This window comes from Gracilinanus agilis, chromosome 3 (genome assembly GCF_016433145.1).
Source record: "Gracilinanus agilis isolate LMUSP501 chromosome 3, AgileGrace, whole genome shotgun sequence".
In the NCBI taxonomy this organism is placed as follows: Eukaryota; Metazoa; Chordata; class Mammalia; order Didelphimorphia; family Didelphidae; genus Gracilinanus; species Gracilinanus agilis.
The window spans coordinates 263,679,394-263,695,673 of NC_058132.1; the positions used below are offsets into that span (position 1 = coordinate 263,679,394).

Below are 16,280 nucleotides of genomic sequence, written 5' to 3' on the forward strand. Positions count from 1 at the left end.
AGGAGGAGGAGGAGGAGAAGAAGAAGAAGAAGAAGAAGAAGAAGAAGAAGAAGAAGAAGAAGAAGAAGAAGAAGAAGAAGAAGAAGAAGAAGAAGAAGAAGAAGAAGAAGAATCATTTGTTTTTTCTCAGGGCAGACTTTAATGGAAAACATGTCCTGTGATGTTGCCACTATAGATTGCCTTATATACATACCTGAGAAGGAACATTTTTGGGGGGTTCTATTCGAATGGTTGGGTCCCACTCTCCAGGAGGGAGAACAGTAACCTGATCAAGAAATTCATCAATTCCTGCAAGCAAGTCATTACGATCCTTAGCTTTATAGGCAACATCATGGAAGACCTATGGGAAAAAAGACAAGGTGGCTTTTATTTTCACATAATACAGAACATTTCCCAACTATAAAATGTGTTACTATCCTCTTAAGGTTTAGAAGTTAGATACAATTTCCCCCTGTTGGTGAGATGAAATTAAAGCTAGAAATAAGGATATAAGCAATCCAAATTTCATTTCATTTAGTTGTGAATAAAATCAGTTGCAGTACAATTCCCTTTTAAAAATTAGAGACACAACTTAATAAATAATCATTGAAAAGGAGGTAATGTTTAAATATTGCCATTCGCAGAAAAGAGGAAAAAATAATTTTGAGTTCAGAAATGATGAGTTTTGTCACAAATGAAAATCTATTATGCCTTCATGGTGGTCAAACAGTACTTCTCATGATAAAGATGATGACGAAAACTATTATTTATATAATTCTTAAAGGTTTGCAAAAAATTTAAATTAAGAATCATCATTTGACTTTCACAAACAATTCTGGGGATTAGGTGCTACTATTATCTCCGTTTTATGCATGAGGAAACCAAGCATGAGAGAGATTAAATAAATTGCTCAAGCTTACACAGTTGGCAAGTGTCTGAGACAAGATTTCAACTCAGGTTTTTCTTATTCCAAGTCCAGTAGACTATCCACTGAGCCAACCTTCTATATGCCATAAGGAACCATACTTTGCCCTTACACACATGCACAAAACAATGGTAACATTCAGTGATAGATGAAACAAATTAATGGGAAAATATAGTTTTCTTTTTTAGAAACACTTTTAAAAATATCTTTTATTTTTAATTATCCTGTATCCCACCTCTTTCCTGCCCCAGAGGACTTTCTTATATTACAATGGATTTAAAAAATAATTTATTCAATTATTTAGAATATTTTCCCAAGGTTTCATGATTCATGATTCCCCTTGCCCTCTTCCCTCCCCACTCCCAGGGCTGACAAGAAATTTCACTGGGTTATTCATGTATCATTGATCAAAACCTATTCCATGTTATTCATATTTGCAATAGAGTGATCTTTTGACATCAAAACCCCAATCATATCCTCATTGAACTATGTGATTGATCATATGTTTTTCTTCTGTTTTTCTACTCCTACAGTTCTTTCTCTGGATGTGGATAGTGTTCTTTCTCATAAGTTCCTCCTAATTGTCCTGCTTGTAGAAAAGTCTATTACATTTGATTGTGCTACAGTGTTTCGTCTCTGTGTTCAATGTTCTTCTAGTTCTGATCCTCTCACTCTGCATCAGTTCCTGGAGGTCTTTCCAGTTCATATAGAAATCAAGCAGTTCATCATTCCTTTCAGCACAATAGTATTCCATCACCATCAGATACCAAAATTTGTTCAGCCAGTCCTTAATCAATCAACACTCCCTCATTTCCCATGTTTTTGCCACTAGAAAGAGCGTGGCTACAAATAGAAAATATAGTTTTCACTAATGGGAGAGTCAAGGAAGAAAATTTATGGAAAAGAATATAGCGGGACAAAATTTTGGGATGCCCATGCTATTTGAAAATAATTGCTTAAGGAATTTGTTTGATAAAGAGGTAGGGTTCCCAAAGCACATAATTTCCATTCTTATCATCATGTAATATAATCCTCAAAAATAATTGCTATTCACTGTTTCATATATGATATGACTCACTGAGGAAACACTCCCCATATCATACATATATGGGCCCCAATATTGATATTAATAGAATCTAATTTCATTCCTACTGTCCTTCACTTGACCTGTTGGAGGACAATGTCTTTATAAAGATTTCATAAGTACTGATGATGACTAAAAGGCAAAATGCTTTGCTTGACTTTCCAAAAAATGTCATGCAATAACACAAGAGTGATGCATATTGAGCCTTGGACTAATGTAATTGAAAGTCATAAAAAATTCATTATTTTTTTGGTTGTGTTTTAGAAGAGATTTATAAAATATTGGAACTCCTAAAGTAAATGCCTAAAGCCACCTATTTCATCAGTTAATCAAATAAAGAGCATTTATCATGTGCCTATCATATGTTATTTATTTTGCTAAATGCTGGGGATACAAAGACAAAAGCAAAACAGTACTTCTTCCACAAGTACTTCATTTTCTCTCTCTTCTTTCCTTCCTTCCTTCCTTCTTTCATTCCTTCTAAGACAGAAAAGCAGGAAGAATCAGGCAATTGCATGTAAGTTACTTTCGCAGAACAACGCATCTAGGAAATGTCTGAGGTCATTTATATACTAAATGTACATGTATAAGTATACAAATGTATATACATATAATATGTATATTTTATACATAGTATGTATGCATATATTGGGACAGATAGCTCTATAGTCATATAATTATTATATGTGTATCATAGTATATATTGGTAGACAATGAGTATACTTTTAAAATATGTATATAACATACATGGTGTGTATTATAAATGCATATAATCACCTGTACATATATATGTGTATTACCTAAGAGAGGAATCATTGGCTAAGAGATTAGAAAGAAGGAGAAAATGGATTCCTTCCTTTTCCCCATAACTTTTGGCAGACATAGACAGAGATATAAGATAGATATAGATAGAGACAGAAAGATAGATAGAAAGATATAGATAGAAACAGATAAATAGACAGACAGACAGATAGATAGATAGACAGACAGACAGACAAAATGAATGCAAGGTAGTTTGGCAAGAGTTTATCAACAGCTAGGGAATAAGTAAAGGTTTCAGGTAGAAAGTGGTTTTTGAGCTCAGTATTAAAGGTAACCAAGCATTCCAAGAGGTGGAGATGAGGAAGGGGGCACTGCAGATGTGGGCTTATCAGGTGCAAAGGTACTGAAGTAGCAGGTGGAGGTTGAGTGTGTGAAATAGCAAATAGGTCAATATAGTTAGATCATGGAGGGGAGTAGTGTGTAGGAAGACTAAAGCAAGAGGAAGGGGCCACATTGGGAAGCATTTTACCCAGAGTAGTTTCTATTTGATCCTCAAAGTAACATGGATCCATGGAGTTCATTAATATAGTCAGATCTGTACTTGGGAAAATCACTTTATGAGGTGTGTGGAGGACCAGTCAGCAACTGGGGTAAGGGAAGGGAAACTGCAGGAAGGAAATCTTAATGAGAGGCCATTGCAATAGTATAGGTGAGAGGAGATGAAGGCCTAAATGAGGGTGGGGACTGGGTGAGCAGAGAGCAGTATATGGGACATTTTATGAAGGCAGAAGCAACAAGATTTCATGTGTGGAATAAGCAAGACACGAATTGAGGATGAGGTAAACTTGGAAACCTAAGGAATTGGAGTACTGCTTCCTTCCTTCTTCTATTGGTTACAATACTCGGAAATAATCTTTTCTTTTTGCTCCATTTCTCCTTCTAATCCTTTCCCACTGATTAAAGAACTAGAAGGAGCCTGGAGAGATCATCTATTCTGAACCTCATTTTGCTTCCTCCGTAAAATTAGGAGATTGAACTAGAGGTTCTGAGTTCTGAGTTCTGAGGTTCATTCTAGCCCTAAATCCTGGAACTGAGTACTTTGCTTTCAGGCAGATGAGAGCCCAAATCACTGGGGACAGATTGTTCTCTATTCTTTTCTTAAGGATCACCAAGGATGGAGAGAGATCTTACAGTTTGTTCTAAAAAGACATTTACATAACATAAAGGGGACAGAAATCCTTTGCCATGGCAGCAGGAATGCTAGCAGCAGAAGCCACCAGCTTGTTCTTCCCTTCCAGTGTTTCCAGGGTTTTCTGGAGGTTGATCAAAGCCTCAGAATGATTTCCATGATTTGGCATTCCTTACAAGAGGGCATGACAAGACTTGCAAAGATAAGTGGAAATTGATGTATATTTTCAACCCTACCTGAGAGATGCTCAGTGGGAAGTGTTGATTAATACAGTTGGGAGTAGGAAAACAATATTGATGTCCTAAGGCAAGGAAGAGGTGAATGGAATTCAGTCATGTACTTCATCTCAAAGTAATCACTAAGGACCATTCATTGGGAGGAATAACTCACCCAATCTCCCAGCTGCCTTAATGGCCCCTTTCTTAACTACTTAGATGAGATTGTAGAGTTGTTAAATTGAAAATGTATACACTGAGACATAAGGAGGCGTTGCTTTTTCCCTGTGAAAAACAGGAATTTTTGGCCATGGATACTAGAAAGGAGGAGAGAATGGGCTTCTTCCTCCCCCCACCCCCACCCCCACGTAACTTTCATAGGACTGTGAATGCTGGGTTTGCTTGCTTTATTCCTGATCTAAAAAGATTCCAAATCTCTACCTAACTTAGTTTTAACATTTCCTAGTTCTCTGCCATCTTGAAGTTTTTTCTAATGTAAACAAACCCTCGTTTGTCCTTGATCATGTACTTCCATATTTATTTCATCTTTTAGTACTTACTGAAACAGAATTATTTTGAAGACATCACATATACAGACACCCTCCACAAGGTTGAATGCTCCTTTCTCTCACATCCAGTAAAGGCCAGGAAAATGAGGTGGCATCCTCCCTCCACTGTCACTTTAGGATTTTCACTCTGCCACCATCACTCAACCATTTCTCTTGCTTTAAGGTTTAATCCATCTTGGACAAATCTTTCTTTCTGTCTCCTGTAAACCTCTAGGTTGCTATCCTTCCTCTTCAGTTAGTTCTTAGCTTATGGTCTTTTTCTCTACCCCAAACCAGAATCCCTGGTTTCTATAACTCATCTCAACCCTACCTGACTGAATTTTCCCAGAAGCCAAAATTACTAATTAAAGCCATGGACTAATTCAAGATGGGGTTCAGCAATCATAAGCAAATCTGAGAATTTTGAACATGTTTCAAGGAATGCCATAGGTACAAATAAATGTCATAGCATTGAACCAATATTATTTGTCTCTCCTAGATAAAGATCTGTGAGAAATACTGGGCCCAGAAAAGGCATGTAACTTTAGAAAACTCAAGCTTATTTTCCGATAGGCCACCCTGCTGTTGAGATAATGGCAGATGTCATAGTTATATAATGTAATAACGGGTTACTACTAATCCAGAATAAGGTAAAGGAAGGCAATTGTACTCCCAAAGGCCTCTACTACATAGCCATGAAAACACTCAATGATAATTTAGTGCAACTGAGGCAAGGAAGAACTCTGGACTAGGCACAGGAAATATTCTAGTGCCCTTATATAACTGTAGATGTAGGTAAGGAGTATGAAATCATTACTCAGGGTGTTTGAAGGCAAGAGCTACTAATACTGCTCATGTTCCAAATGTGGTCAGACTTGGGCAGAGTATAATAGACTTCATCTCCAAAGTCTCCACTATTATGCACCTCTTTGAGTGACCTATAACTACACTAGTTTTCTTGGTTGCTGCATAATACTTTTAAGTGGTATTCAGAAGATATCTGTTTTAGATAAGGTACCATGGAAGAAGATTCCCAGGTGGTCTTTCTCTGCCAGGATCTATTATGATCACAGTTGAGAATCTTAGAACAAACTCTTCAAAAAGATAGTCTTGTGGGAATCAATGTCTAGAATGAAAACTGCACTGTTCTTTTCTTTTCAATTAATAAGCATTAATTTTCTCTCCCTTTTTCTCCCTTCTCCATTGAAAAAGAAAAAAGGAAAACAAAACCATTATGACAAATGTGAAGAGTCATGTGAATCAAATTCCCATACTTAGCCATGTCCAAAAGTATGTTTCTTTTTATATTATCATCAACTCTTTGTGAAGCATTAGGTAACATTCTTCATCATAAAGCCAATCTAACAGCTGCTTTATTTGCCTCACTAAAGGGAAAACCCTAAGCCATTCTTTATTTAGCTTCAGTTTCTTTTTTCCCACTTTGGGTTTCTTTTATATTAAGAATGCCAAGACAGAATTATTTTTCCCCCTAGTAGTATATCCACCTATTGGTCACAATATACGGATCTCATATTTAGAGTATCAATAACTAAGCTAATGCTTACAAATGATATAAAAGCCATCTGATAAATATCTTTTCTGTCTCCTTTTCTGTCATTCTGCTACTATCACTGCCAAAGTGAAAGGGTATCCTCAAGACTGAGACTCATTTCGAATTTTCCTTTGTTTCATTAGTTGTCATGACCAAATTCATCACCAGGTGGCTAGACTGATGATGACAAACCTTTCGTACTCACCTATGTTCTTCCTTGGAAAGTAGATACCTTCTATTGCTGGGTCTTTCTAGCACAGTAAAACTTGCCATAGTTTACATTCTGTTGGTATAGCCTTTGAGAACTCAGGTTCCTCCCACCACACTACAATAAAGCATCTGAGGTGGTTTCTTATATATACATACATACATATATATGGACATATGTATATATAAATATAAATATAAAGATGTATCAGAAGATCCTTACACTGTCACACTCTTAGTCATTATGAAATGCTCTGCTCTTTGGTTTATAGTTCTTGATAAGTTTGATTGTAGAGAATGCACTAAATGGGACCCTGGGCCAAAAAATTATTCCTACACATTGAGTCAATTAGTAGTGGAATTCTAGGGTTCAGATGGATTTTCATATAATGCCATATATATTTATATTTCATACATATACCACATATATTTATACACAGTTAAATATATATATATATCATTATGTCATATATATGTATGTATGTATTTTTATATGTAGGTATATAAGTTTTTCCTGCTCCCAATCAAAGAACATTTTCTATAAATACTAACTTAGTCCTGTATCACAACCTCCCATGTTTTTAGACATCCTTCTAATGGATAATTTCTACTTATACTCTCATAATAGCAAATGCTTTTATTGTTTACCAAAGATTTTAGCTATTTTTTATTTCAAAAAGAACATGTCACTAGACCATCAATATTAATATATATTATTTCCATATGTTTATATGGATATCATCTTAAGGGAATTAATCCCAGAGTTCCCTAAATAAGTCAGAAGGAAGACAGCTGAAATTTTGTGATTCAGTATATCTATAAAGGCTAAAAATTCTAGATGAAAAAGCATTTGTTATTCTTTTCTATATATGCAACAGCAAAAATCTCCCCTGAATCTTATTTATCTTATAAAAGGAAGCATCAAAGAAGATAGTCAATTACACTTTTAAAAAAAGGTTAAACTTTGCAGCAGGATGTGGGCCCTGGCAAGTCACAGAAAACTAAAAAAGTTTTCACACATGGGCACAGTAATAGATTTTGTTTGTCGTCCTGTTATAATCAAGTTATAAGAAGGTCATTATCAGAAAGTTGGTTGCTGGGTGATGACATTTTTGTGGGGTACTAATTCAGTAAATCATATATGAAGCCTTGGAGGTTGTAATCTATATAGTTGGAAAGAATAACCATGTGGATGCAATCACTGATTTATTTATTTTTAGTATTAAAGCTTTGTACATGGTCAAGATTGTTAAATTATTTGCAATAAGCTTTTATTAAACTGCTATAATTTAATCATGATAGTGCATAAGTTAAATAGTTCTTGTCTCCCATCTGTTAAGATATTATATTGTTTAAGACAAAAAATTGATGAATAACACAAACTTGGTTAAATAAAAGCTTTACAGGAATTATTTGCATTTTGAATTGATGAGATTGAACTTTTCTTACGTTGCATGTCATGAAAGATATTTTTAAAACAATGGGTGACTATTTCTTTGTACATTATTGTGGGAGAAAATAATTCAAAGGGAAGTATCAAAAATTGCTTCAGTTTCTGCATATATAAATGTGATATATTGTTATCTTATATGTTTATAATTTTAAATTTTATCTGTTAATGGAAAGAGCTCTGGACTTAGGGTCAGAAGTTCTGGATTTGAATTCTAGAGGCTCTACCACTTTTTAGCTGCCTGAACTTTGGCTTATAAGAAAAGTGTAGTGAGGTGGAATGATGCCACGGAAAGAGAACTAGGAGTGAAATGAGACATGAGTTCAAATCTACAATATTTATTAGCTGTCTGATCATGGGCAAGACATTTCACCTCTCTGTGCCTCAGTTTCTTTATCTGTAAAATATTTCCACAGGATTGTGAGGAAAGCCTACAAAATGCATTGCAAAAGCACACATATCATAAAGTAACTAAACTACTAATAAATCTAAAAAACTAAGAGCTCCAAACTAAAAGGAACCATGTTATGTGAAAGCTAATATTCTATCAATTCATAAGTTTTCTGTTTATGAAATTTGCCACTAGATGGCACTTACGTATTTGTGGTTATTGCTTTACTGTGTTGCCATTAAAAAGTAGCTGTGAGGGAATTTCAAAGGATATATCAGGTTTTTTAGAAAGGTAAAGTCAGTTATTACTAATGATACTTTATAACTTAAATATGTAAGTATAGTATATCTTTTGTTTGTGTAAATAAACTTTGTATAAACTACACTTCCTAAAAACTCTTGACTAGTTACCTCTCATATCATATAATTGAGTCTTTGAAACTCATCTAAAGTCCTATTATTTCTATAACAATGATCATATTTATATAGAACTTTAAAGTTTGTCAAGTGTTTTCTCTTATTTTATCCTTATAAGAACCCTGGAAGGTAGGTAGATTATTATGCTGATTTTACAGATGAAGAAACTGAGGCAGAGAGGTTACGTGACTTGCTCAGGGTCATACAGGTAGCTTATAAGTATCTGAACCCAGATCTGAATTCCTGACACTAGTTTCAGTATTCTATTCATTGTGCCAACTTAGGTGCCACGGTAACCAATTACATAAGTCTAAAGGAGTCCTCTTAATCTCGTTTGCTAGATCATTATAAAACTCCTACATCTTAAATTTGGGTGATCTTTCTCTCTCATTCCTTGTCTCTCTCCTGAACTTCAGGCCCTCATCAAATACTTTATACTGGGCATCTCTATCTAAACATCTTTTTGCATTTAAATTAAACAATAACTCAAAAAACAAAACAACTTTATTTCCTTCTAAATAATTTGAGATTCAGCTTTGAGTCTTTATTCTTCTTATGCCTTTAACCACTCAGGTTATTGGCACAGTCTGTGGTTCCTATCTCTAAATTAGCCCTTATGTTTGCCCCCTTCTCCACTCACCAGATATTCTCTTTTTTAATAAAAAGCAATGGGCAACACAAACTTGGCTAAATAAACGTCTTATGGGGATTATTAGCATTGATGAGATTGCACATTTTTGATGTAGCATGTTATGAGAGATTCCTTAAAGGATGGATATAACTGGGGCAGTGAGGTGGTTCAGTAGATAAATTTGACCTCAGACACTTCCTACCTTTGCGAATTTGGTCAAGTCACTTAATCCTCACTTGGTTAGTCATTACCATGCTTATGCCTTATAACTGGTACTCATTACTGATTCTAAAACAGAAGGCAAAGTTTTTTTTTTTAAACCATTACTTTCCAATACTATTTACTGATTCTAAGCTAGGCCGTTATTTTCTGTATTAGAATCAATACCACATATTGGTTCTAAGGCAGAAGAGTGGGAAGGGCTAGGCAAATGGCAGCTAAGTCACTTGCCCAGGGTCACACAATTAGGAAATCTGAGGTCAAATTTGAACCCAGGAGTTCCCATCTTCCCACCTGGATCTCTTTCCATTGAGCCACCTAGCTGCCCTCCAGGTAATATAAAGGTTTAAAAAAAGAAAAGAATGGATGACTATTTCTTTAAGGATATACATGATAGGGGGACAAGATAACTCAGATGGAGGTGTCAAAAATTGCTTTGTTCTTTGCATATATGAATGTGATATATAATCTACATATTTATCTATTTATTTAGATATATTTATATATCCTATCTATATATTTATGGCCACCAGTCTCATTATGTTATGCTTGCATGATTTTTACAACTTCCTTATTGGTCTTCCTGCTTTTGGTTTTTCTCTCCTTCAAATGCTTCCTCCACACAGATGTCAAGATAATTTTCTTAAGGCATAGATAGGTCTGATCATATCATTCCTCTGTTAAAAAAATCCAACACCCTCCTTGCCTGTAGAATAAAATGCAAACTCCTCAGCTTCTCTTTTAAGAACCTCAGGAATATGGCTCCAATCTACTTTTCCAGAATGATTCCATGTTACTTTATAATCCAAGGTTTCAAGCAAAATAAACACCTCTATATACACTCAGTCTCATCCCCTCCCATCTTCTCCAGCAAATTGCAACCACTATCACTCCCACTCAAAAGTCCTTTTGACGTTAGCTCACATTAGGCTGTTTTCACATTATTAGCAGTTACCTCTTTACCCTTCTTCTAAATCTATACTGAACTATACAATTTCCTTGCTTCTTCAATGTTTACCTGACTAAACAATTCAATCAAAATCACTTTTTTCCCTTTTTTTTAAACCCTTAAATTTCTGTGTATTGGCGCATTGGTGGAAGAATGTTAAGGGTGGGCAATGGGGGTCAAGTGATTTGCCCAGGGTCACACAGCCAGGAAGTGTCTGAGGCCGGATTTGAACCTAGGACCTCCCATCTCTAGGCCTGACTCTCAATCCACTGAGCTACCCAGCTGCCCCCTCAAAATCACTTTTGAAGTAGCTTTAGGTATAGCCCCCAAAGACCTCTTTTGTGAGAAACCTTCTATAGCAAGTTCATGTGACTAATACCCAGTTCCATTCCTGCACATTTTTTATAGGTTCCATAAGGCTAGAAGAGATAGCACAACTTTGTCTCTGAATGCCACTCTGATGCATAATACGCCTTGGTTGAGTTTTGCAGATCCTTGAAGTGTCAATCAGCAATAGTACCCAGGAATACACAACAAACTTCAATGAATACATTAAGAAGGATGCATGACATCAGGTCTTCTGGTACAAAATCCAGTTCTTCCCTACCTCTTACAGACTTTTCTAATAGTTAATCCTTCTCCTACTCTGACCCAGCATTCTCTTTACACTAGGATTTCTGAACCATTGTTTTGTGGTTTGGATCTCCTTTGGCATCTCTTGAACTCTGTGGTTCGTTTTGAAGAATAATGTTTTTAAGTGCATGAAATAAAATATCATATTACAAAGGAAATCAATTCTACTGGATACAGTTATTAACACATATTTTTTAAAAGTTCATGGACTACAGTGTAAGAAGTCCTCTGTGTATAATACATGATATACTTTCTATTGCTCACTCTAAATTCTCCAGATCATAGCTGGTCACTGCCTCCCACAACCCTCATATACCAGCTTCTTTCCTAATCCTTGGAATCTGGACTAGAGAAATATTTGTACCATAGAATGCTTTCCTCTTTAGTTGCTCAAAACAACAGCAAGCCCTTCACACTGCCCATAGAGGATTACCTGTCTGACTCTTTCCTCTCTGCTTCCACTACCTTCAAACCTCACATAATCCTAAATTCCTAAAACTATTTAGGAGACCATAGGGACCTATTCAATAAATCAGTTCCTTTTGAAACCAACAGAAAAAAATCAATGATCTGAAACAAACTATTTTAAGATCATATAGAGATCTTAAATTAATATTATAATGAATGAATAAACACACACAGTTATAAAACAATCATAAATAACCATATAATATAATTGAAAAAATATCATGACATTTTTTCATGATTCATGAGATGATACTATCATTATAGTAGAACCTCCTATCTAGAAATTCAAACTTCACAAGCAAGGAACTGATTCAATATGCAATTTAGCATAATCTTCCATATGAAATCTTCAAGTTTCATCAGTCACGAATTCCAGTGACTATGTTTCTTCTTCATTATTCATTTATTAGTGAGTATTTAATACTTCTCAATTTGATTATTGTTATAGGTGTTTAACTCATCTATTTTTTTTTTGGCACACAAACCTCTTTCTGTTGACCTAAAGTAACCAACTCATTGCTACAGTTTTTCAAAATATAGTCTAAAAAAAGTTGCAAACTTGTTTTTTTAAAAACTCTTACTTTGTGGCTTAGTAACAACTCTAGGCAAATGGGGTTTAGTGACTTGCCTAGGGTCACAAAGCTAGGAAGTGTCTGGGGTCAGATTTAAACCCTGGTTCTCCCTACTCTAAGCCTGCCTTTCTGTCTACTGAACCTAGCTGCTGCTCAAGGATGCAAAGTTACATGCTCTCGTACTGTGTCTCTTGCAATATTATTCTACTTATTAGAGACAGATAGTTGAGAGAAGCAGTGACTTTTTTGCTTTGTGTGCTCTATGTTTTATTCAATTAAGCTATCACTGTTATTTTCACACTATTTTGATAATAATAGATTAAAAGTACCTTACTTGAAGATTATTATTATTAATAACAGCCATTATTATTCACACATGTGATTTTAAATTATATGAATGAATTATTAAGAATAAATCTAATAATTTTTATAGGAAGATATTTTTCTTGGGCAATTTTGAAGTATAGATTAGTGGAAAAATGTAACTTCATCTATAGAAATCTGGTAATTTTTCAACTTTGTGATAACCCATTCTTCCAGAAATGAAGCATATTTATCTCTGGAAGTTTGTTGTCTAGAGTGAAACATAGTCCAAGTACAAAGCAAAAAGTCACCCAATTGGGGTAAATATATACCTCATCTGTCATCAGGGTTGCAATTGATCTGCCAATCTCATGGTACTGCTGACCCTTTCCCAATGGTCCCAGAAGGATAAACAGAAATCTATAAAAAAAATAGGAAAAAATGTTACTAGACACAAACACAAATTCAGTTTCAATGTATTATAGAATCACATCTCAAATACATTACTAATAAAAGGGCTTTCAACATTGTACATTCACATTTTCTCACAGTTTAAAGTTTAAGTGAGAAATTGTAATGCCTTTTTGCTTAGTTTCATTGTTCTGGTGAATCTTCGATGGAGAGAGTGAATGAGCAAGAAAGGAGTAACATGAAATGGATCATTATGATTTATGGCTCATCATGGTTTTTCTGACCTCAATGGGATTTTTCCCCCTACAAAGCGAGTTTCTGAGTCATCTTATAGAACATAATACACATTCACATCAGGGACTTTAGTACTAGAAGATACTCGGGAACTACAAGGATCAGAGAGCTACAAGTCTAAAAAGGAAAGAGACTAAGCATAAGTCTTTGTGAAAGAAAACTGCAATACAAAAATGAAACAGTCAGTTGTGGGGAAAAGGGAAGAGTCTTCAAAAAACACTGAAATTTATGATAAGAAAAAAAATCTGTGTTTCAAAAATGAAGAGGCTCATATAAAATATATATTCGGTGGCAGATGCCAAAGATAGAAAAAAAGAGAGCTCCTGATCCAAAATATTTTCACTGCCGAGGTAGAAGATGTAATAGGTGAAGAAGAAAACCAACTCAAATTTTTACCCCATTTTCATAATGTATTAAAAATCCAGTGTTCTATATTCTGGTCAGTTCTTTACACACTAATTTAGTTTTATTGAACTCAAGTAGAGTTTCCAACAAGTTTCCTATATACCCTACTTCAGTTAACTCTTCCAGTTATCAAGGGGAGACAATTACCCTATCTCTCATGGGTAAATATCTCATTCCTCAAATGAAATTGTTGAACTTCAATACCACCTTGCATCTTGCTACCCTATTACAGCTGAGGTTATTTAAGTATGAAGACTGATGGCTATTTAATTTGAATTTTAAAAAGTCTCATAATTCTACATGTTATTATGTGCAAAGAAAATTTACAAATGTTCATTCTGTAAATATATTATATAGTTCTAAACTCTAGGATCATAGCTCTCTACTAGATAACCTCAGAGACTATCAAGTCCAACCCTCTCATTTTACATACAAAGAAACTCAGACAAAGGGAGGTTATGGGTCTTGCATAAAGACTTAAGCATGAAAAGATGGATTTGAATACAGGGTCTCTAATTTCAGAGTGAGGGCTCATTCCACTGGTAGCAAATCTCCTATCCTTCCTATCACCTTTTTAAGCAAAGCTACTGATTCTAAGCAAATTTAAATGTAGAAATGCTTATTATAGGTAAGAGACTGGGGCAATTTTATGTAGTAATTTGTGTATGTGCACTTAATCCATAAAATTCTTTTGAGAAACTTACTAACCTATGCACTTCATGATATTTTTCAGTTCTTCATTCTACAAGTTATTTATATAGTTCTAAAAAACTATTTCCTGACATTTTTAATGTGTGTTGCCTTTATTTTCACAGTGCGCCCTTTTGCCCTACCAAGAAAAAGATAATTAGGAACCCTGAATGGCTTTCTTTGTACCATTCATTATCTCTACACCTCTAACAAATTTGCTATTATTTTCCACCTTACCTAACTAAATAGTACAGTCTTTTCCCCCCTCTCTTCTTAATATGGAAACCTACAGAGCTTCTATTTTTTTCCCCATTGTTTTCTACACATTTTTGCTGTCTGTTTGAAGTGAGGTCACCTATTCCTAAGATATTTTTCAAAGTGAGGTTATAAATGTACCCTGTTGTATATTGACTTTAAAATTTCTCTCTTTATAAAAATTTTATTTCCTTCTGACATTCATCCCATCCCTAGCATCTTAACAAGTGGCTTTAACACAGAATCCATCAGACTTTTTTAAGCCCCAGGGATATGCACTTAACCACTTAAAAGAATGAATTCTTTTTATGTGTTCATATAAATACACTACTCTCATCCCAATATCTTGCTATCAAGTCTATGCAAGGGAAATTTGGTATCTCGAATCGGAATCCTAGCTAACACCCCACCTGCAAGTCTCTAAACTAATCATGCAGGAAGTGTCTATATGTATATACTAGACCTAATAATCTCTTTAAGTTCAAGTTTGATTTGGTCATCATGCCCTGCCCATACATTTAGGAATGTATCAGAATTTACACCCTATCGGTTTTTAAATGGCATCAACCCAAGTATTTGCTTTAAACTTCAAGGTAAACCAAAGTCCTGTATGTGATATCAGCACACAAATGAGTCGAGGAAAAACCAAGCCCATTCAGTTTGACTCCACACTTAAGAGAATTCTTTTCTTAATCCCCTGCCCACTCTTAGTTTTAGAGGATATCGCTGCCAATGGGGTATACCCATTCAGGCATACCCAAATGGCAACCCTCTGTCCTGAATGGTCTTTTGTAATTCTCTGACAGAGTGCCTTAAATCTGCAAGCTTCTGACAGGATTGTGGCCTTTTGTATCTGAGGAAAATGATATGTAAACTTGCTAGTAAATCTTTAGAGTTGGCATTTGATAACTCCTTCTCTTGAGGAAATGGGATTCTGTACATTTAAACTATGGATGTGGCTCTGAGTAGGGCAGAGGCAGTACTGGAGTTGAGAGTCAAAGTGAAAAATGCGAATAAGGTTGCACCAAGAGGAAAACCAGAATAATGCTGAAATGCTGGTTTTCCCTCCCTACACCATATATGTCTACAATGAAGAAAAATGTCGAATTCTCATGTTCCAGTCTAAGTCACTTAAAGTTCCCAAACATGCTTTGATTTTACAAAGTCAACTGGTGAAATTGAAGTAAAATTCCTGGTTCTGGCATAATTATATTGATCTACATAGACACGGCTTAGATTTCTTCATTTCTTGTTAATTTGTGAATGAACCAAGTGGTTTGTATCATTGCTATTTTAATAGTTTATACCTGTGCACATATACTGGAGTTCTACCCATGTTAGATCTATTTTCATAAGTTATGGGAAGCTAGATCCTGGATAAATCCATACAAAGAGACTTCTCTTTGTCATTCAATTTACTCTCTTGGCCATTTAGGTATGTTCCTAAATGAACCTAGATGTGTGGCAGCTTCTGGAAGGGGAGTCCATAAGAATGAAAGGATGTAATTTGGCAGGATATTCAAGAGGCTAAGGGGAATATTGTAAGTGAATCATTGAAATATTTAAATATATTGCTTTCCTTCTTCTAAGACTAAAAGTGGGGAAAAACGCAGTATTCGTTTTTTTATGGGCTTTATCCATTGGTTTCCAAAAGCACATAACAAAGATGAAATTCTATTCTACCTGGTTATTTCTCTTTTAACAAGCAGGTGAAGAAAATAGTAATAATTTT

The 16,280-nt window shown here is 35.0% G+C and overlaps 1 protein-coding gene across 1 annotated transcript in view; it reads right to left on the bottom strand.

Annotated features, from left to right (window-relative positions):
- SLC4A10 (solute carrier family 4 member 10) overlaps window positions 1-16,280 on the bottom strand; it is a 257,844-nt gene that overhangs the window by 77,253 nt on the left and 164,311 nt on the right. The window contains exons 10-11 of the mRNA XM_044669107.1: window positions 12,826-12,913; window positions 194-340 (exon numbers count right to left, since the gene is read on the bottom strand). Coding sequence (XP_044525042.1) covers window positions 194-340; window positions 12,826-12,913 — 235 coding nt within the window. The remainder of the gene's footprint in view (window positions 1-193; window positions 341-12,825; window positions 12,914-16,280) is intronic.